This window comes from Camelus ferus, chromosome 14 (assembly GCF_009834535.1).
Source record: "Camelus ferus isolate YT-003-E chromosome 14, BCGSAC_Cfer_1.0, whole genome shotgun sequence".
Taxonomy (NCBI): Eukaryota; Metazoa; Chordata; class Mammalia; order Artiodactyla; family Camelidae; genus Camelus; species Camelus ferus.
This window is the reverse complement of record NC_045709.1, coordinates 54,581,943-54,606,595: the sequence shown is the minus strand read 5'-3', so window position 1 is coordinate 54,606,595 and position 24,653 is coordinate 54,581,943. Positions and strand designations below refer to the sequence as shown.

Genomic DNA, 24,653 nt, shown 5'->3' with positions numbered 1-24,653 from the left:
CAGTGATAAAGACTGAAAGCAAAACACTGAGTTAGCGTTACAAATCTACACTCTTCGAGATATGGGAATAATATATTTTGTTCCATCAACATGTCTACTTTACATTATTCAGCACAAAGCTTTGCGAAATAAGAATCATGGGAATATAAGAATATAAAGGAAAAAGGTACAAATAACAGCTTCATAAACTGAGAAATGTACATAAATAAATCATGTATATGTGGGCAGTTTGCTTAGCTGGCAAGAAACAAAATATGGAAAATCTGCTTGTTAAACAATAACTACAGAGTGTGCTTTTATGATGTTTTTCACCACAGTAATTCATATTAGAGATAGAAGCAGTTGCATGTTAAATAAAATCATTGAGCATTGTCCCCTTCGCATTGTAAAGAGCTGACTTCTGTTGTTTTTAGTTGCCTCCCATTAGAAAGTAAATACTCCTTCAGTGCTCTGCATTTTACAAAATTTAATAAAGACGAACTGTAAATAAAGTCACAGGGAGATTTCAGACAGTTTTATTAGGAGATTGTTGAAAAGAAAAAAGAAAATTAAATACAATAACAGTAAACGTGGTTCTCACATTGAAACCAGGCTCAAAGAACTAGGCTACCATAGAAAAATTTCCAATTCTTGCATTATGATGTAAAAACAGATTTTTGTACAGATTTTGTACAACAAAATTCGTAATAACCTTTTATCATTTTTAGAAAACTTTAAATATATAGATAAAAATAGACAATTTTCATAGGTCCTACATGAAGATGAGTATGTTCTGTTCCAAGGGCTTGCATAGAGCGCAAATGTGGTTATAATATAGAACAACTAGACATTAATACTTTTTAGTATTACAAAAGCATGGAAACCATAAAATGGGCACAATTTTACTTGTTTAAACCAAAAAAAAAAAAAACAAAACCCAAAAAACAAAAACAAATTTTAAACCAAGCCGTATAACTAAAAAGAGGGGAAGAAACTTAAGTTACAGACTTAAAATAACATTTCATGAATTGGAATATTTACAACAGGTTAGTAAGATTCTCTCTTAGCATATAGCTGATAGCTTTTTTCTTTAATCCTTGCTAAAATTTCCTTTTATAGCGAACCAAACACTAAAGCATTCTCAAAGATCTGGAAAGGATGAATTTTAAAAGTATTTAACCTACTTAACAGGTGACTCTATGCAAGGAGCAGAAAAATGACTGATTCTACTACTTATGTAAATTGTAGGCTTTTTAAAAAACTTTCAAAAAATGTATGATTCAAAAGCTTGCCACAAGTCCCTCCAATGTTAAGTGTTGTAACCCTTTAAAGACCGCATACAGGGCAAAACAAGAAATACATACAACAAGAAATAGAATCTCTGTGCTTCAAATAACAAAAGATGGTTACGGAAGAACTATGCTTAGAAAACCAAGTTTCTACAAAGCATTTACTAACAGTGTTTTAAATAAAAATATTGCTCCCTTTTAAGCAAGCTAAAAATAGGAACTGTATATATAACCTTTTTATTGTATTCAAAAATGGACTTAGCTGGTTAATAGCGAGCTACACAAAAGAAATATGTTCCAGTATTGCAAGGAAGACCTAAAAAACTATAGAAGCTTAGTGCCAGAGTATCTACCATGTTAAGTCCTTTTCTTAACCAAATAATTAATACCCAATCAGAACTATCTTTAAACCTTTTAAGCTAGTTTTCTTGGACACTTAAGATTTTGCTATTTATGGTAATAAATAATGTTATGATCATAAAATTTTATGATGATAGCAAAATCATAAAATGTACAGCAACTGTACTGATTCACAAGATCAGCCTTTAAAGGTGTAATTACAAATATGTAAAAACGAAGAGAAGGTAACTTCAGCGTGTAATAAGCACTGTTTGTAGCTTGATTTCCAGTTATCTGCACAAAAGTGAAAACACATACTGTAACTTTCAAGAAGACAGTGAAAAGAACACGTAGGCACCCTTCCCTCTGACCAGGGTGGGAAACACAACACATTTTTAACTTTATCACTCAGCTACATGGTATTGGACTGATACATCAAGCATCAAGGGTTTGTTAGGTTTTGTCTTTCAGCAACATTAACATAATATGACATTAACATATAAAAATATTTCTGGTGTTTTGATTTACTGTTCAGCCACAGTCCATTCTCAATAGTGCAGTCTGGGGCACTAACTAGGGTTCAATATACAAATAAAAGTGGCTGCCACAGAGTTCTGATGTCACCAGATGCTTAAGATCTCATTCATTAATACTGTGACTCCAGACAAATATTTACATGCCTGCATGCGTTAAAACCAGAAAGGTGTCTTTCTGACCAACAGGGTGACAAAACGTATTTTCTAAAATTTTCATTTTCCTAAACTCTAGTATACTACTGCATACATAATACCTTCCTTGTATGTTTTATGTTTATATACTGTACATGTGACCAACAGTTTGAATAAGAAGCATCATTATCATTTTAAATGCTATATACCACTACCAGTTTGGAATGAAAACATGTTACATTTATATATTTTTTTAAAGAAAAAAAGAACTACAACATAATCTTTTGGTTTGTTTTCAATGCTTCTTTTCAGATATGCAAAATGTTATTTCACTGGGATCTCATCAATATCCATTTGTTGGTCTTTTTGGAAAGTATACGAACAAAAATCTTCAGGAGAAAACCCACAATTAGAGAGTTTAAAATTGAATGTAACAGAATATTACTCTTTTGTTTAATTGATTTTTTTTTTGGGACTCCTCTATGTCCCCTACAAGTTCATTTCCAAGTGTTCTTGCTGGTTTTTGGAGGACATAATTCTGTAAGTCTGGTTGACCAGTGCTACAAGAGTCTTGATGTGCTCAGATACAGAATTTTCAGGAGAGGAAAATGATTCATTCCATTAAAAACAAAAGCAAAAAACTAGGTCTTATTCAGACCTGCCTTTAATTCTGTATACAAGTGTCCAGCAGCAAAGTTGCAGTCATTAACTGTAAGAAGTTTGATACTTGTACATGTACAAACATTCTCAGGATTCTGGTATGAACCACAGGTGAAAATCAATGAAGGAAATTTTTTTTTTTCGTGGAATACTTTAACTTTTAAAGAACATTAATACACAAAACTGAAGAAGTTCCCTTAAAAGGACTTTATTTTTTCCAAACTTTCCAATGACGGGGTGTCTGACTGCAAAGTTCTTTACTATAAGATGGATTTCTTCAACAGGAAAGACTCAGTACATGACAGTAGTTTTCAAATACAGTCGTCCATCTAAAAATGAACAACAAAAAAACAACCAATTAATAACATGGCATTTAGGGAACAAATGTGAATATAAAAACTACATAGACTAAGATAAAATTTGTGAGTTTTATTCTGTTTTCACTTACTTAGGAAGGAATAGTTTTCACATATTCTCAAAGTTAATTTCATAATTACATTGAGTTTATGTGACTGAAAAGAATACATTTCTAGTTCTCATAAATATATATTTGCTATTTTGATATCAGTCCTGAGCACTCAGAAAATAGATAAGATTATGTGTGTGTATTTTGCTGATATGCAAAGCTAGCTGATTTATGTTGAATGACAATTACCTCCTCCAAGCTTGCAGAACCAAATTTTCCCTGAATGCACTCAGATATATCTCCATCACGAAAGACTGAGCTCCCTCACCTTACTCCTTAGCGGTGTTGTTAAATACACCATGCAATGTAACTATTGCGCACATTTGTTGCTATTTATATGAAAGCCACCTAGGTTATTTCAATACTATCAATGAACTATATAGCCTTTCTGCCTTAAAGTGAGATTAACTGAACAACTAAATGTTAAGAAGAAATATACTACTCAACTTTTATCAGTTGAGAGACACACAGCTATGTGAAAAAAGAAAAGTCAGTCAAATCTTGGACATGTTTGAGAAACCCATTTGAATGGAGCAGAAAAAAGAAATTAAAAATCCACAAGAAAAACAAAACAAAATGTAAGCCTACTTCTCAAATGTAACACCCTCTTAAATGTCCGCTTTGTAGTATGATCCAAACTTTGGAAATATTTGTGTAAAATATGTCTAAATTTCAAGTTTTCATACCTACAGTAGAAGGTAATCAGAAAAAGAAAGTTTTCTAAACATTTTTTCAAAATGAATACTGCAGTGTAAATGTTTGCAGAATTCCTGGTAGCTCAAGAATTAAAACAAAAGGAAACAGAAATGACTTTCAGTAAATTTAGGAAATAGACAAGAGTCTACATATTTGCAGATTTCACCTTCAACATGAAGCTAATTGAGTGCTTTTACATAAACTGTAGTAGATAGAGTAAATAGGAAGAAATTTAAAACCAATTTTAAACCACTCTTCTACTTCATAAAAATATTGATGTGCCCAAATTTTATATTCCTACCGTGTTTGAGCTTAGTCTAGTTTGTACAGTTGGAATATTACCTCCAGGACAGTCTGTTTTTCTTAGTGATATAGTCCACACACCCAGTACATGTTCAATAAATATTTGTTGAATGAACGAACGAATGAATGAATCAGATATATTTTTCATGTGATTTACACATAGAAGATAAATAAACCTAATAAACCAATATTATAAAAATAAAGAAACTAAAACTTGTCTTTCATATTCTTAGTATCATGTGGCTAAAAATTGGACCTTTTTAAAAATAATTTTGACCTTAATGATTTTTACTAAATAAAGCAACTAATGTTTTAAAATTCAGTAATAGAAAATATAGAAATAACCAAAGAAGTAGAATGCTGATGCTTTTACCAAACTTTTCTAATTTTTAGTCCTTATTTAATTAACCCTATTTCTCTCTCCTTTCAATTATCTCAATATTTCTATCATATTCAGTTATGTTGAGGATATCATTCTCATCCTTATTTTTTGAAAAATAGATAATGCCTCCTAGGATTAGAAAAGGGGAAGAGAAATAGTCTTAATTTTCCCCAAGTTCAAATTTCACTAAGTAAAGTCCTTCAAAATACCAAGAAAAAAGTGATAATTTGCTCAAAATTAACATCTCAGTCTATTGATACTTAAAAATCTTTGTACATTAAAGAAAAAAAATTAAAGTCTTAAAAAAGTATTTTCTAATCTCCTATGATGTCCATAGCATATTAAGTAGAAGGAATCCAGTAGCAAAGAATGGATATATAAAAATCATTCATTAAGTATGAATCATTGTTTTAAAAGACCCACTAGCCAAATTCTTCACCCAGGTCTAAAGGACTACATAATTTGGTATTGACTTTCCTCTCTAATCTTACCTTGTTACCACTCTGCTTCACTCAGTGACCCTGATTCTCCTTTGCATTTTACATATGGCTCACCAAGCTCTGCACTGCTCTGGAGTATTCAGGTCTGTTCTTCTTTCCAGAAGCCTGGAAGATAAGTACCTCCTCCTTCCCCACTCACATTGCTGCTAGCATCTCTAGAACTTCTCTAAATAGAGCTCTCCTATTTATTCAAGCACCCTAAGAATTAACTGCATAGAACTTGTCTCACCTACAAGTTCCATATGGGAAGCTTCCCACATGATGAGACCCACAAAAGCAGCAGCCATGTCTCTTTTCCCATCAGTATTAGAAGGAGAAGGTTTTAGCATGAGGCTTGCCTTAAACTTTTGAATGTAGACTCAAATGTTAAAGTTTTGGAGAAGGACCTGGAGATGATCATACTAAGTGAAGTAAGCCAGAAAGAGAAAGAAACAAATACCATATGATATCACTTATATGCGGAATCTAAAAAAATGAGACAAACGAGCTTATTTACAAAGCAGACTCACAGGCACAGAAAACAAACTTGAGGTTACCAGAATGGGAAAGGGGGTGGGAATAGATAAATTGGGAGTTCAGGATTTGCAGATACTAATAAATGTAAAATAGATAAACAAGGTCCTACTGTATAGCACAGGGAACTATATTCAATACCTTGTAATAGCCTATAATAAAAAAGAATGTGAAAAGGAATATGTATATATATATGTACATATATGTGTGTGTGTGTGTGTGTGTGTGTGTATATATATAAACTGAATCACTATGCTGTACACCAGAAATTAACTATAAACCAACTATACTTCAATTTGAAAAATAAATGAAAGGGAAAGACATAGGGAAAAAAAAGAAAATCATCTGAATTGTTGAAATGGAAGCATTCTACTTGTGAGGAGAGAAAAAAGGCCTATTTAAGAACTCTGAAACAGTACAGATACATTCATTGTAGTAAATGAAGTTTCTATATTAAAAAATACATAATTAACTTGCTTATATAATAAAAATAGTAATTATCTTTAACATGTTAGAAATTTTAAAGTCTATCTGAAACTAAATTTTAAAATAAACTATATTAATTAAAAATATAACGCTAGTAATTTTTTGGTAAGCATCCTAACTGTAGTTGTATAAAAATACACTTATGAAACTTTATACATATTTATGTGCTCAGTATTTGATCTACTATAATAATCTACTTTTAATAAATGTCTCCTTCAATTTTTGACTAATGTTCCTAACAGATGAACAAACGCATCAAGCATTAAAGATGCCAGCTATAAAATAGATCCCAACTGCTACAGTAAAGGCATTTCCATGATTAAATGATACCTAGACATCAGAGATTATCTGCCTTAGAATTAACTGGAAACAGAAATATGCCAGGCATAGACAGACCCTAGAAGAGTAACTCCCCCTCCCTTCGTCTACAGAGCCCAACTTTCAAAGCAAATCTACTTTATAATTTTGTCACCTTTACTGAAATATAGTTATGGATAATTCAAAGTCTGCAAGAAAAGAGGTTTTCGGTAATTTTATATTGTTCCAAAGGCATTACGCTGGTCCTCCAACCCATAGCAAACAGTCACATTTGGATGTACCCAGAGAGCTGAGAGCAGGCTTCTGAGTTCTGGGACTAGAGGTCTATCTCAGGCTTCTGCTAACAAACCACCTGAGTGCAAGCTGAATGGCAAGGGTGCTAGGAAGAATATATGGACCGATAATTCAAACTGTGCTGTGTTTTTATGTTCTTAATAATGGTTCCAATACCTCGTCCCTCCCTGACTCTTCAAACAGCAGGCAAGGCCATGGAGCCCTACAGAAAGCCCATGTAAAAACAAGCTATAGGATGGAGATTATTGGAATCTCTGAGTATTTTCATGGCTAAGACCTCACTATTTAGAAGTATGTTTGCACCTGGAAACTCAGAGGGCTTATTCACACGTTTTGCTTTCAGGGATGCCCTTTGTGCATTACACTTACTTTTGAACTAGGTAATCTCACACCCACTAGCCATTTCCTAAAGTAAATGCTGTCTTTATGCATTTCTGTGTATTTTTCTTGATGCTGAGCTGGACTTATGAAATGATTATTCCTTGAAATCTCAAATGGATGAGAACTTTCCTTTATGATCAAGTAAATTGACAAGAAAGGCAACATGATTATTACCGGTATAGCTAATATCTTCTGAGCACCTATTGTGTTCAGGGCACTTTATAGGTTTTAAATCGTAACTTTCAACAATTCAACAAAATAGGTATTTTTAGTGTCTTTTACAAATAGGCTAAGTTAAGGCTCAAATAGTTTAAGTTATCATGTGCATTTTCACAGAGCTAATTAATGGAAGTACAGTGATTTGATATTTGTGTGAATCCAAATCCATTCCACCAGGGCACTTCCTCTAATAGCAACCGGAAGATCACTGGAGGAAACACACTGTCCCTGACTCACAGAAGTCAGGGACAGACTCTTGGACACCTTGGTACCATCAGTCTCCCTGCTTTGTGGATCCGTTCCTCACCATCTTCCCAGAAAACAGAGGTTTACATTTTACTAAAAAGTAATGCAGAGCCTCAACTGAACAACTTGAAATCGGAACTAGAATTCTTATAGTTTGGTTTCAGAGAACATACCCTCCTTTGACACGATGGTTATTTGCTTTTGCATGGGAGGTTGATATGACAGAAAAATCATCAAGCTACACTTCTGTGCATGGGAGTACTTAATTAAAAAGTCTGTTCTAATTAAAAGCGTTTGGGAGTAGGGATTGAGTGAAACTATTTAAATTACAAATCCCAAGTAGTTCCAAAGTTCACTGTGATCTGATGCTTACAGCTATAATTTGGTGTATAAGAAAGTATCTTGATCACTGAATAGTTTGTTGCAGGCGTGAAGTTTTGTATGCTACTTACTGTTATTATGCCGATTTAGATCTATAGATAATAAGTTAAAGAAAAAAACTAAATTTCTGGTAAAAGTGGATCTCAGTTTTAATACAAAACTTGAAACCATCAAATCATCAGACCATTAAGTACACAAATTCTATATGTTATTTATTCACTTTGGCTAAGGAGGGGGAAATGTGGAATCTTTCACAAAATTTACAATTTGTTTTATGTTTTTTACTGATGAAGCTTACTTTTTTGATTTAATGTTTTTGGAGCTATTATTATATAAGTAGTTACTGGTAACATCTAATACATGTAGACAGATATAGAATTTAGCTTTTATCCCATGTATAAAACTAGAGTATTGAATAGGTTGATCATTTATTTTTAAAACTAGTGAAATTTGTTCAGTAACAATCACAATATAAAATAAGATTTTATATGAGAAGACGGTAACAGTTTGGAACAATTTCAAATTGCTTGCTTGAGTAACACCAGGAACTGAATTCTCTCATTGTGTGAAAAGTATGTGAAATCATTAACAAAGGCGTATGCTAGTGAAAGGTTATTACTCAATGTGCAAGTAGCTGTCTATCCCAGTTTCGAATTGAACTCCCTTGCAGACATCCACAAGGATATCTTACATGTCTTTTGCACAAAGGGTTTAATAAATTACATTCCCCATTAGGAAGTAGTTTTATTAAAAAAGGCATCTATTTGTTCCAAACATATCCAGACACCTGTAATCTACTGAACTTTGCTGCTTTCACAAAACAGTTGTATGTGCCCACATCTCACTACCCCCGAGCTGAGCAATATATGAATCTAGCAGAAGACAAACATACAAGATCGTAAATCTGAAAGTTTAGTATTTACTTAAAGAATATTAGGTTAATATGAAGTATAGTAGCCTCGAGCCTCTCTCAACAGAATGTCTTAATCAGATGAAGCAAGGAAACCAAAAACAAGTGATGAAAACAAATGTTAATGATTCATGTGATATTTGATAAGACAACGGAAAGGAAGTCAAAATAAAAGCAAACAAACAGCAACAGATGGGAAGGATCTTTGTCAAGTCATAACCCCTCTTCTAAAACCCCTAAAGGAAGAAGCTAATTAAAGAAAATATTGTTTCTTGCTTTTTTTTTTTTTAATTTTCTATTTAGAGTAAGAACATTCCTGCTACTGCTGAGGCAAAGAAACAGAGACACAAAGTCTACATTTAACATGAGAAATATTTTAAGAGAGATTGATGTTGAGCACAGGCTCTTTCACAAGAGGATACGGAGTAAATATCATTTCTTTTCATGAAATGCAGATAATAACAGTGTAAGTGATTTCTGGGAGTCATAGGCAAGGTTGTGCTCAACTATAATTAAAAAGGAAAAACTGAAAAGGTTGCAGGAGATTTTGAATTTTATGTAATTCAAGGTGATAGGTGCTGAACTTGAGGCCCACAAAGTTGGACCAAAGTAAGAGAGGACTGGATCCCGGGTCCCTTCTGAGTGCTTTCGCCATAATCACCTGGTGCCATTTTAGAGTGGGCGCAGACAACATGTAAGAGGGCACAACGACAGAGGTGTTCTGTCTCCACAGGCCAAATCTACTAGTACCAGCTGGAGGTAATAGGTTGCCTAACGGACCAACGTGACCGAGCTCATTTGAAATCATCATTGTCAACTGTATCTACTGTTTGTCTGCTCAATAGGGGCAGGCAATTCTAGGCAATGTTAAAGATGCTGGCCCCTTGACAAAATGTTCTGGTTGTGAACAATCAGCCTGTACTCACGTAGACAGGGGTTGGATCCCATGCATTGTATCACTAGAACCTAAGTGTTGTTACAACTCTTGTCATAGAATCCAAACTCGTGTTCTCTTCGCAGTCGTTTTCACTATGCAAACACTTCACCAAGCTTCACTATTCTAGAGAACTTGATTGAAGTCTAGCTATAATCTCTCTAAGAGCAGGTAACCTACCATATGACTTTGTGTATTTCCAGCACCTTGAACATTACCTGGAAACTGGTGAGTGCTCAATAAAAATATACATAAGGAACCATCAAACTAACATTATAAAATGAGGGAAAGACGGTTATTACATGTCTCTGGATAGTATACCTGAGTCTAATCATGAGGAAATAGCAGATAAAAAATGAGAAATTTTCTTAAGATTCTTTCTTCAAAAATGTCAATTTTATAATTTTTTAAAAGGCCAAGGAAATGCACGAGATCAAAGAGACTAAAGAAAATTATGACTAAATATATTGTGATCCTAATTTGGATTCAGTAATGCTATAAATGCTAAAAGGACATAATTAGGTCAAATGACAAAATTAGAGTTTCAATGTCACTTTAAATAAAAGTGTCAATGAAATATTTACTGAACTGATAAATAAAGTGTGTTTATGTGCAAGAGAACATACTTATTTTTAATAAGTATCCCCTGAAATATGCACAGGTATAAAGAAATAACTGTTTTGTTTAACGGTTTGAAACACAGGTTACCTTTTTAAAAGTTTATCAAAACAAAAGCAAAAAGCAGAATACAGACATCTTTAAAGTTTTGCTTTGTTTCTGTAAGTAAAGAAAAATTATATTGCTGTTAGGTCCACTCAGGTAAAGCATTTGTGTGTCTGTTCTAATTAAGCATTCATTAGTGAGAAGTGAGAATCCATCAGAGCGGTTAATGTGCCAGCAAGTGAGAACGGGGCACTTTGCACTTAGGTTACCTTGTCCTGATTGGAAGGTGAGACCTCCCAACTTTAACAAAAAGAAACACAGAGGAGTTTCATATTACTTTCTCCAGTCTTCTATTCATTTCTGGGAGAAAGACGACTAAGACGCAGTGCTGGAAGGAAATAATCATTTGACGGCATATTTGAAACTTAATAATAAATAGACAAATTGTCTAATATGCTTAATGAAAATGGAGCATTAAATGGAGTGATACCCGATTTGATAAAAATAGACACTGAAGAGACAGAAAATAAGGATCTTTCAAATCAAGCATTTGTATCACTTAAAACTGAGAAACAGACAAAATCTGTGGTGAATAAACTGAGTTTTCAGACTAAATGTATGTGTTATCTCTAGGGAACAAGCAACAGTGGCAGCTAGAAGGGCTGTTCTTGTCGAGTTTAGTTATCCTCTTTTAGGTTTGGAGAGAAAAAAATCATCATTTTTCTTTTAAAGGTTTAGCATTTTTTATATTTCTCTATTTTCTATACCATTACTCATTCAGTAATTTTAATAAAGTCATTATGTGTAAAATATGGTAGATAATTGTGAATGAATAAAATTCTAAATCTCTAGAGCCTGATTTAACATTTAAACAATGCTGCAGCAAGATGCTGGCCTGCTGCTAAACTTGAAAAAAATGTCAAACTTCAATGAAAGATCTCCAGTTTTTTCAGTAAGTATGAGAATTGTTTTAACTAAAGAAAGGCCACTTTTGTGGGGAATAGCTTTTCTTTTATCTCATCTAATGGAATCATCAAATATTAAATGAGGTAGTTTTCTGTGCTCTAAACTTTAAAATTAACACATAAGACTGCAAAGCATAATTAAGTGAAATGCAATAAAAAAAACACATAAGGGATCAGTTCAGAGATGTGCAGAGTTATAGTAAAGAGACAGATTAGCAAACAGGCAAGAAAGTGTGTTCACAGAATTATTCTATGTAAAGAATATGAGAATCAGTTGAGTATATGTCAAGTAGGGTTGATCAGGCAAGTTTTGGCAAATGCCCATTAAACCACAAACCAGGGATAAGGTTACCTTCAAAGACTGATGTGAACTTCTGGTCTACCTTTACATACATTCTTGAGTCCATAAAGTATTTGAATTATGTAATACTCCTTGTTCCAACTGCATTGTCACCAGATAGCTTGACAATAGTATTTTCTGCATAGCCCTCTGTGGCAGGAATCCTCTAAGATGGTTAGCAAGGCTCCCTGCTTCCTGGTAGTCACATCCTTGTGTAATCCTTCTCCCTTTTAAGTCTGGGCTCTATCTAGTTAACAACTTGCTTCTAATGAAGAGAATATGCCATAGGTGATGAAAAGTCACTTCCAAGATTAGGCTATTAAAAAACTGTGACTTTTGTCTTGCTAGACACTTTCTCTGGATCTTTTCACTTGCTTGGACAGATGAAGCAGGTTGCTATGTACTGAGCTGGCCTATGGAGGGTCCACATGGCAAGGAACTGATGACAGCCTCTGGCCAATAGCCAGCAAGGAGCTGAGGCCCTCAGTCCAACACCCTTGAGGATGTGTGGCATGCCAACAACAATATGAGTGAGCTTGGAAGGGGAGCCTGCTTCCGTTGAGTCTAGGGATGACAACAGGCCCTGCCAACATATTTTTGCATCTTGGGAGAGACCCTGAAGCCGATGACCCAACTAAGTTACTCTCAGATTCCTCACATATAGCAACTGTGAGGTAATAAATGTTGTAAACCGTGAAGTTTTGAAGTAATTTGTTGTGCCACAAGACATAATAAATACTCCTTCTTTTATAAGAAAGACATGCTGGTCAATGTCACAGGTAAATATTTCAGTTCTTGTAACTTACAGTGTGTTAGTATATCTTAGTTTGCTTTCTCCTAGAACACAGAAAAGATTGATAACCTAACTCTGCGTCATGTGGAACTCACCAAGCCAAACACTACCTTGTGAGTGCTCTTGGAAGCTTGCCTGCATTTCACAGAAACAGCAAAACCAAGCTGCATATTTCCCAGTACAATATTTCTTGTCTTACTACATCAAAAATTTTTTTTAAAAAACCTCTCTAGTTTGCTACTAATGGAATAAGTTACTCTAAATCACAGAATATTTATTTTCACACTTTAAAGGATTTGTTTTGGCCTTCTAAAAACATATATATTTTTGTGGAAGTAGAAATTAGTTGTATTACCTTAGGGTACTTTGATTGTACTGGGGATAAAACATAGATTTTCCTTAAAGATTGATGATCATATTTCATGATACATGGTGGCCTCCTCAGAGATAAAAATGATTATTGTCAATTATATTAAACTTAATTGAGAGTAATAATGACTGTATCAAATTACTTGATGCAATGTGACAGGAGTAACCGTCCTAGGAAATTGTATAGCTCCATATTGCTAGGATTGCTACCATTTAATGAACTACCAAAAAGACAAGAAAGAGAAGGAAAAAAAAACTACACTTCTCTATTAAATCCATCTAGAAATCAGGCCAATCATTTTAACATCTTTCAGAATCTTTGATTCAGTAGTGGTGATTGGCCAAGCTCAATTTTGGTTAAATCTGGAATCTTGCAATATTTGAAGCAATATTCTTATCCTGCATGTTTTTCAAGGAAGCAAGCATAATTCTTTGCCAGCTGATGAGGAAAATAACAAAACAGCCATAAACAATAACAAGTGTAAGACACTAAATGCTTTCTAAAGTAGAAAGCAATGAAAAAAGACAAAAGGCGCTATCACAAAAATATGCAATGCTAATAGATAATTTTGCATTTTATAAATTGTCTTTGTAGACACAAAAAATTTCAGGAAATATCTAAGCACTCTAGACTTACAATTTACGTTTATTTTAAGTTCTAATTAGTTCTCAGCCTATATTAAATTCCATGAGATTACCAAATTTCTTCAATACAATTTCAAAAAATAAACACAAAAACTCTGCAAATAAACATCTTAAGTATATTATAATAAATGTGCATATGCTTAGAAAGAAGATAAATACTGATACATGTATATTTCATGCCTACTGTGAAATTCTGCCCTGGGTCATGGTAACATTGGCCACTATTTCCATTAAAATTAATAGCTTGTGGCTGTGGTTACTGTCAGTATTGCCTTATTTTCCCATCACTAGAAATTGTGACATGAATAAAATTAAGTTATATCACCATGTAGATAATTACATTCTGAATTAAGGTTAGATTTTAAGAAGCTTTATGAATTTAAGACACTCATCTAGGACCATGTCAAAACCACTTTATAATAAAATCTTTATTTTCCTACCATTGGGACTCCATACTACACTTAATTTCAGGGCTACTCCACAGTTGCACTTGGACAACACCAAACTGTTCAACCATGAATGCCTATTTTATCTTATTAACCCTTCATTTCAATTGGTCACACTTCAGTTCCATCTCCTTTTAAGGAAACTTACTCAGATAGTATGAGAATATTAACGTGTACATCTTGGATAACAAACCTTGCCTGTTTCCCAAGTCTTTGATAGCATCAGGGAGTCTGAATGAAGAGTTCACAACTTGATCAGTCTTCTTTGATAGGTCCTGGTTCTTTACTAGCTCAGTACTCAGATGAGAATTCTCGAAATGCTGCAACTCTAACCAGACACTTGATGACTCTATCATCAGTTGCCATATGTATTGAAAAACCATGGTGTGCTTAAAGCTTAAAATACACTCTAAGACTAGTATTATTCAGGTATAACACAAACTTTGTTGTGATCATTCAGAACACTATTATATGAGCACTTTTTCTTTAGTTATCGAGTCTAAAAAATACATGTAATTTTACTCTCCCTTCATCAAATAAGAATATTTATACTGTTCAAATGATTGCAAAGAATGTCTATGCATCAGAGGGAGAAAGCTAGCAATGAAAGTAAATTATTGCTGCTTTTTTGTTTATGACTCTATTCAAAGTAGTTTGATTACTTGAAAGGACTGGTATCCAACATATTGCCATATGAAACAATATCATGAAAAATACATATCTTTTAATGCAAGAGTTGAACTGACAGTTTGTCATAGGTAAAATCTGCAGAATCAACAAAGATGCAAAATATATAAGTCAAAATATGAATTATCTAATATACCCCTATGTATTTTTAGCATTATTTATTCTAATTTTATGTATATAACATAGCACTGTAAATTTTTTTTGGTCTCAGTTTTATTACATTCACTTTAATGGACAAAATTCAATTCTGAGTAATCCATCCTTTCTAACTGCCATAATAAGAAAAAAAAAGCTACATTATGGTTTCTCTATTTAAAAAAAAAGTATGAGGTCATTCAATACAAATAAGGATGGTGCAAAATGAAAGAAATATGTTAACTCATAGTCATTTGAACATACGTTGTTTCCCAGTGTTGCATTTATTACTCATTATAGTCTTTTTCTTGGGGTGGGAGGAGGGTGGCTTGATACTCTAGCCTTTTCGGAAAAATGACAATGTGAAGATTATGCAAAGAGTAGGGGGTGTATAGCTCAAGTGGTAGAGCACATCTTAGCATGCATGAGGTCCTGAGTTCAATCCCCAACACCTCCTCTAAAAATAAATAAATAAATAAACTTAATCACCCCCACTCACACACACACACAAAAATAAATAAAAATAAAAAGATTATGCAAAGAGATTCAATATTTTCAACATAAGGCCTTAATGATGCCCAAAGCTATGTCTCTTGTCTGGACCTCACATTCAAACCACCTCACCTCCAGCTCCATAGCTACCTATAGAGAGCTGGTATCACTCTCAATGTAAATGCCCAGTTGTCACAACAGACCGTGCAGCAGGAAGACAAACTCATCATTGTGTACTCTGGCTTGGATCTCTTTCCCAGATTCGCATTTCAAATTACCAACCACTACATTCTAAGCCCTGAAATTTGATTTTCAACTTCTATTTCAAAGGCACCTACCCACTATTCCTTGCACAACACCATAATTTGAATCCTAATTACCTCATTTCTGAATTCATTACATTCTTCATTTCTTTATTCTCATTCTTTATCAACTAACTCCTCCTATACACTGTTTATACAGCATTTAGGATTTAGCATATTGACTTCAGATATAAAACAAGGGGGACCAGATTTTTGTCTTAATAAATATTTTTTAAGAATCTGTTTAAAGTCAACCTCAGAAGCAGTCATAATATTTATTTCTCTTGTTTGCCAAAGTTATGTAAAATATGTCAATAATATGGCTTCTCAGAGGTTAAGACTTAACATACTAGACTTAAATGAATCTTCATCAATCATGCAGTTGGAATTACTTGCTTTGTTTGTGCTCTGAAAGTACTGTTTACATTTCAGAAGCAATAGATCAAAGCGTTACTTCATTAAAAGAGAATCTTTTACAGCTTTCAAGAAAAAAAATCAAATTTTCTAAATTTCAGATTTTATCTATTAAATTAATTTTAGGCTTTGGAACATGTATGTTCCCAATGGTGTGCTAGTGAGTTCTTATAAACAACAAATCTAAAAATGAGTTACCGTGGAAAAACTTCAAAGACTGATGAGATAAAACTTCACTTCTTTGTTGACCATACATTTTTAACATTAAGGAAATAATTGGAAAGGTTTTTGCATTACCTTTGTTTTGTGAAAATAACATGCAATGGTGCCGACTGAGTTGTGATAATTCACAGCCTTTTATGTGAATTGTTGCATTTAAATAAATACCTGTGTTCTAATTTACTCACAGAGGAATAGAATCACATGTTGAAACATTATTGAAAAAAATGGCAACCAAGAACTGCATTTAAGATCGAAGTGGACAGTTAGTCTACAATTCTGGTGACTTTACAAAAATAAAAACAAACTCCCCAAATCTAGTTATACTGAAACTTAAAGATATAAACATCCTAAAAATACCCACCTAATTTTTGTATGTTTATTTACAACCATGCAAACATTAATTTCCATAGCATTTTCACTGTGCAGATAAATGCTAGCAGTATTTTTGGAATTAGTCAGTTGAGACTTCTGTTACGGATGTGAAATTATGAGATGAGATGTGGAAAGTAAGCGAATGCTATTCCCAGCTTTGGATCAAAATGAGGTTTGCTTTGTTGTTTTGTTAACAAGATAGCTCAGATTCCTTGATGTTTTGACTTCTTCTGAATGGATTGTCTGTCATGGTGTGAGCCATGGATTGCTGATGACAATTCCCATGTTCTGAATATGGACTTGACAAAAATAACTTTTTGAGAGCCACAGAGGAGGTTTCTGCCTAGTCTGCACCAAAATCAGATCAGTGCAGAAGGCCACTTGCCCTCTTTTGCTGTATTAAAATGTGTAACAAGGAGCAAAGAGGCATAGTTGAATTTTGTCTGCATTTTAAAACTCATTGTAAAACTACAACAAAGCTCTACAAATAATGAGATATAATATGATAGGGAAAAATAGTTTTTTACAGGCACATTTTGATTCTGCTGCTGATAAACCTTGGAAGTTAAATTAAATATATCACATATCGCAATGAGGTCCCATCTGGGAAAACTATGAAGAATTGTAAGAAATTTATTCTAAAAGACCATAAGCATATGAGTGCCATGCCATTAACATTTTCCTTTTTATCTACTATATTTACTTCACACTTTTCATTTTTTGAGCCTTGGATATGTTAACCAAGATTGGTTATGAATTCTTAGGGAAATATAAGCCAAGGACCTATATTATATAATTAATCAACCCTTTGAATTAAAGGACCTTCTGCAATTTATTTAAATACTCCTCATTCTAATAATTTAAGAACTAAAGTTAGAATTTATAAAAAAATTTTGGCATTTATAATCCTTCGCAATAGTCAAATCATTAAAGTGCCTGATAAAATGGGATTGATTTGAATTGCACACATTTGAAGAAAGATATGGGCAAGTGGGCCTCAAAAGTATGTCTGAATTCAAAGCAGTTAGGGAAAGTTACTGCAGTCATTCTAAAAAGCTTGGAGAGCTGTTCTCTTTACTTGTGACTTAATTGCTCTTTTCAATTTGGTTTATGTATTGATAATCTGATACATGATGAGTTTTTGGGGTTTTTTTTGATTGAGAGAATTTTTTTCTGTCTTACTATTATTATCAGAGAACATAAATAAACATTTACCTTGTTCAGGGTTCCATTTTGTTTTTCAAAATCTGTCATTTTACATAAAAATGTCTATTTCTGAGTTCCCTCAGAAAATACACTTGGCTGCACTGAGCTTATGGTCCTACTGGGCAACGGTTGACTTGAACCCAGAACCATCTGTTGAGTTTAGAAGAGGAATGCATTTCCCATTCCTAGTGTCTTACATCTAATTTTTTCTCATTTGTGAAATTTCTCTCCATTCCCAACACTTGAACTGGAGAGAGAGTCTACACTGTGAGATCTCATATAACTTTGCTTGGAGAAATTTCTAAAATCCAGTCCAAAGACCTGAAACAAGATAGACTTAAAACTATACTAATCAGTGTAAGCCATGAAGAAAAAAATAAACATTGAAATTATTAATACAAGTAAATATCATTTCAACATGGAAGTCAAATAATTCATTCTTAATATGTTAAAATGGGAATTTCATAAGTGAATGCAAAATCACAGTATGGAATTGAGGTTGAACACAGCACACCTGATTATGTATGGGAATAATTTATGGCCTAAAATCTCCCCATCCAGTGCTCTTTCTCCCAGGGAGAAATAAATAAAGAATGAGAGTCAGATTCAATAATTTGTAGCCATCATTCATCATTTTATAGGTATAATTAGTAAGCTTAGGTGGAACTATGTTTGGAGATTTACTATCTCTGGAGTATGATTATCTATGAATTAGAAAAGTCTGCGGTTACTCCATACTATATGAAAATATAAACCATATTAAGAAGAATTTGCCAAAATATAATAAAAAGAATTAAGAAGCTCTAACACTTCCATCTTAAATGAGTCAAAAAAAAAACTAGATTATCTTTTATTTAATTTGGAAAAGGATAAATAATCATACAGAGCTGAAAATGAATCTTCCTAAGTCATGTGTTTAAATTGACATAAATATTGAAATATTGAAATCCACCCTTTGTCATGAATTTTTTAAATGCCTTGAAAAATCTGGGGATATAATTTTCATTTTCCAGCTTAAAACATGCTAAAAGGAAAAGTATGTGTCACATAATGAAAATCATATTCTTTGGTTTAAAATCAATTTTTAAAATCCAAATAATGTTTAATTTTTACCAAAAATGAATACTATTGCAAGTACTATTACATTAAATTTGTGTAGGATTGTAACAGCAGATTCTTCTTAGCCTAGCCTCTACTCGTAAGTTCCTTACATATATTAATTCACTTAATCCCCATAACAACTCTGTGAGGTGAATATTATGATCATTTTCTATGTTTTACAGGTTAGGAACTCTCATAAACAAGAAGTTTAATTTACACGCTCAGTGCTATACAGATAACAGACAGCAGTGTGGAGATTTGAACCCAGGCAGTCTGAATCCAGAATCCATGGATCCATAATGGACCATGAATAATATTTTGTTTGTGTGTGTATTTATGTATTTATGCTCATGAAAATTAGATGTCTTTGCCACTTTGACAGGACAAATATATCAGCAATAGAGCAGGTCTTAGCAGTTAAAGGGAGTTACCAGGGTCACAACATTAATGAATGTCAATACTAGACTATGGCTCTCAGTCTAGCATTTCTCTCCTAAGACTAAATAGTCTTAACATTAATTCTAATCATCCAGAAATCAATTATTTAAATTATCAATATTAATGCTAGAGGAAATCTGTATTGGCATTTATTTTGTAACTGATTAATAATTATTTTTGTAACCTAATGGATTTATTTTCCTTTTTATATTAGAGAAAATATGAGAAATTGTAAATTATGAGAGCGATTTCAAGGGGAAAAAAAAAAAAAAACTGTTGCCTAATGAAAATGCCTTTTTAGTTCCCTGAAGATGGAATCCTACAGGAAACCAAAGTCAATTTAATTGATATTATCACATTACTAAACTTTACATGGAAAGAACTAGTATATATTTGCATTTTGAATCTTAATCCTTATAAATGTATGCCACCCTCATTATCTAGCTGAACATTTAGCCGGTCACAGCCACTTCATAAATTATCATGAGATACAAAGATGGATGTCACATAGGAGGAAGGCATATGGAGTCAAAGGCACTCAGAGGTCTTGAGTTCACAGTCTGATTCCTTTCTGACCACGTTCCTCAGTTTCCTTACATCTAGATTAACAAAAATAATGTATGTGGAAAAGCTATGCAAACTTTAAACTGCTTTGGGCGTGTTAATTGATTTTCTTTGCAATATTCTGACTCATTGCTGCATCCAAATGAATGAATACCATTAACAGAAAACCAGTGTCCCTTCCCTTATGTCTCTGTAACTTCTGGGATCTCTCCTTACTCTCTTCCCCAGCTCTCTTGAATATACCTACTCTTTGGCACTCAATGAAATTTTGAATTTCATCCCTTCCAAGGCACATCTCTTGCTTTTCACTATGATCTTAGTGCAGGAGAAACCCCTGCAGCAGGCAGATTTAGGATAAAGTTAGAACTGTATTGCTTCTGCCAGAAAATACTGTCAGTCAATCTCGCAGTTGTTAATAAGAGCAAGTGTATTCTAATGGACTAATTTCTTTGAACCAGCTAAAATATTTTCAACCAATGAACCATTTCCCAAACAATTAAACACACTGATTTTTCTCATATATCTATCCTCTTGCTGCCTACTATTCCAGCCATAAAAATAACATTACCATTGAAAGAAATGATAGGGACTTTGTAAATCTTACTTTTAAAATGAAATAGTTATATCCATTTATTCATTTACCAAATGCCTTGCCACCTTTGAGAAAGGGAAATTGGACTTTTTTTTTTAAGTGCTGCTGTTGTAAAACGATACTGCTTGCTAAATAATGTGTTTGTTTTTCAGCTGTTGTAAGTCTAAAGAGATTTTTTGAATACTTCAATTATAAAAACATTTAAAACATACAAACTTGTTCAATTTTTATTTTAATGAAGATGAGAAGTTCATTAAAGAAGATAAATATTTCATTAGATGTTAAATAAAACAAAGAGATTTTTTGGCTTCTCTCAGCACAAAATTCCTTTGAAAGATTAATTAATACATGCAAATTATGCAAATTAGACCCATGCAAATATTTTATGAAGACAATTAAGGGAACCATTAATTACTGCTTTTTTTGCTTCAGTGAGATTCATTCATTTAATTTTAATTTCACTTTAACTGTTTTGATGTATAATCTTGCAGCTAAGAACTTTATCTTTCCTGGCGGGTCACTTAAACTTATAAATTTCATCAAGTGAGCGTGCAGAAATCTGTAAAGATATTCTCTAGACTATGCTAAGTATCAAGAGAAATTTCTGACACAATGCACTCCCAGAAACAGGGAAACTGGAAGGGAATGTGAGCTCATTCTTGGACAAGGTTCAACTACTGGAAAAGCAATTAATTTGCTTTGGCTGTGCTAATATAGGGGAATTAGAAAGTGTGACACAAGACAAATAGAAATAATTAGTTCTCCAAAATGATGTTCTCATTAATATGGTTCGAACAGTAGAAATAAAAAACATTATTGTGGCATGTCTGCATTCTGTCCCTAACCATGGGAGGTAGAATAATGCACCATAAGCATTTTCACATTTATAGTCTAAATGATGATGTTTCATTTTTTTTTTCTAAAGGAGAATTTACAGCAAAGGGTGTTATATATCTCAAATGTCTAGACATAAATATGCTATAAATTGATCACATACTTTCCAACATCATGTGTTCATGTACCAATTTTTAAATTTCATTTATAAAAATTCTTCAGTTTAGTGAATAGACTTAAAAATGAAGGTTCTTTTTCTGTAATTTAAGTATTTTAGGTCACTTTTAGAACCCCTAAATTATAAATAATGTTTCTCAGAAAGTGAAAGAAAACATGTATTTATACTCCAACTTAAAGAAGGTACTCTGAATATTTACTAAAGATGCTGTTAGATGGCCAAGCTGCTTCTGCTGTCTAAGAGTGGATACAAAAAAAGAAAGCAGGTTTTGTGAATAGGACCCACACGTCTATGTGATGAAATGGCACCGTTCTTCAGCTTTGGTAGATATTATACACATTTTCTCTTATGACGATCTCTAGTGAGCAAGTTAATTGGATACAACAGCCATCAAATTTCTCCCTTGATAATAATGCTGAAAAAGACTCAAAGCCAAACTATTATAAATAAATTTTTCTTAAATCTGAAGGTGATATTATACACTCTAAAAAAAAAAAATTGTATTGACCATAACGCGAAAACCAACTTTCTAAACTGTCTAGTTAGCCCTAACAATAAAAAGTATCCTCAATGAATATACATAGGAGTTAAAATGACAGAGGCTTATTTTCCTACTGATCCTCTGACTCCCTGTCAGTGCTGCGGCCAGTCACTGTTAGTATGGAACTATGAAAAGTTACAAGGAGGACATACATTACCCTCGATATTTGTTGAGATTTTTAATGTTTTCTGAAAACAGATCTTAAAATTAAATTTTTTTCTCACACAGATAACCTCACTTCTTGCCTCCTGAAATTTCTAAATGTCCTAAACTTCTTTTGCATATGTACACTGCCCACACAGATGGATGTTACACCTTCTAAATTAAGATCATCTGTGACTTTCATTGATACACTGTTGACTCTTCCATATCACTAATTATGACTGTTAAATCAAAATGGATCTAGCATTGATCTTCAGGGCCCCCTGCTAATATCTGTCCTGATTTCCATTTATCACTATTCTTTGATTATAGTCTTCAGACAGTATTCAAGCCAAGCCAAAAACATGTTCATAAACAAGCCAATTTAATACAATTTTCAATTTTATCCATTCTAATAAAACATTATTATATTTTCCGTTAATAATTGCCATGTTTCGGTCCTTAAAAGCAATTTAGTGTACAATGTCTGTTTCGTCTCTCTCAATCCCCAATTCCAATTCATTGTTCCTGATGCTCTCTGTATCCTCTAAACTCTCATAGAACCTACCATCTATTATATTACTTTCTCTAGGAAATACGATGTCAAGCATACTATAAACTAAGCCCAATCACTTGGCCTTAATTTACTCTGTCTAATATTTGGGCAATGGAATAAGAATTAAAATTACATCACAAAACCTCATTTTATGTCACAACTCAACACAAACATGCAATGACAATCATGCTTTTTTGCTGTTGTTCCAGTAAGAGCCAGGAGTTTAAAAAATTAGCTCTATGGAAATATACATTAAAATAATTTTATGTAGGTAGAATTCTAATGAATTGCAATTTAAGACTATCTTGAGCAGCTTCATACTCAGCTGCTCACTATGTATGATTTGATGTATAATTAGTTTAAATTATATAAGAAGACATTTCCAACAATACCTACAAAAGACCCTCCACATTGGGAGTTTAAGCACATTTACCTACATTCAAAAGCAAGATTTACTGTTTTCATACATGTCCTAAAAGAATAAAAATGCTTATACTGAAATTATAAGAAAACATTATTCTAAAATTTTATAAAACATTAAAACTCATGAGTGTCTCTGAGACTTTCTGTTTAGTAATAACTCCGATTGTCTAGTTGAATGAGTAGTTAACAATGACCTGTGATGACTACGGAACATTAGCCTGTTTATTGGTTCCTGCTTGCAATCAATATCATCCTTTGTTCAACTTAATCAATGCTGTTTAAATTGATTAGCTGCATTTGAAATGCTGCCAAACACCAGAGACCAGTGCCAAGAGACTAGGAGTAAATTTATTATTGTTTTGTTTTGTTCAGAGTAATATAATTCTAATATTTATTTTTTTAAGACCAAGAATAATAGTTTGAGGCAATCCCTATGGCAATTACATATTTCTAAGTGAATAAACAATAGTCACTATGCACAGCAGGCAGTCCAGAAATCAGTTTTAAGCAAGCCCCCCACCCCTCTTTATAATGAAAGCCTGCCCCTTTTAAGCTAAATAAAGACATTTTTATATATAGAAAATTAGGTTCAGGTAACAAAAAAATTCTTGTAAATGTCTGCAACACTTTAGTATGAGACTAAATCAACATTATGTTATAAATAAAGGCCAATTTTCTGAAAAGAGAGAAGTAAAATATATATTAGAGTAATAATAGCTTCAGTGTTTACCAGTGGCTGGGTACTGTAAATATGTTAACTCAAAATAATAAAATTTAATATTAACAGCTAAAACTTAACTGTGCAGACTATTGCCCCATACACAGCTAAGTGTCTTACATGGATTCTTTTATTTAATCCTCACAGTAATGCTCTGAGGTTAAGCAATTACTACAGGAGGAGAAAATAAAAAGTTGCAGAAGAGATAAGAATCTAGACCTGACTCCTAGCATTTCTTAATTGCAGATTCTATAGAGATGTCTGGAGAACCTCCATTCCGACATTAAACTCATGGATTTCTTTTTTAAGGATTCAAAATAGAAATATGCATAAGACAATTATGTGAAATGAAATTTATTTTATTTTATACTTAAATTATAGATTTTAGTTAATTTTTATTTATTTATTTATTTAGGAGGGAAATAATCAGGTTTATTTATTTATTCATTTAAATAGAGGTACTAGGGATTGAACCCAAGGCCTACTGCATGCTAAGCATGTGCTCTACCACTGAGCTATACCCTCCTCCCTTGAAATCAAATTTAAACAATA

At 33.0% G+C, this 24,653-nt stretch overlaps 1 protein-coding gene across 1 annotated transcript in view; it reads right to left on the bottom strand.

Annotated features, from left to right (window-relative positions):
* Window positions 1-499: 499 nt before the first annotated feature.
* DACH1 (dachshund family transcription factor 1) overlaps window positions 500-24,653 on the bottom strand; it is a 397,183-nt gene continuing 373,029 nt past the window's right edge. The window contains 1 exon segment of the mRNA XM_032496887.1: window positions 500-3,264. Coding sequence (XP_032352778.1) covers window positions 3,227-3,264 — 38 coding nt within the window. The 3' untranslated portion in view covers window positions 500-3,226.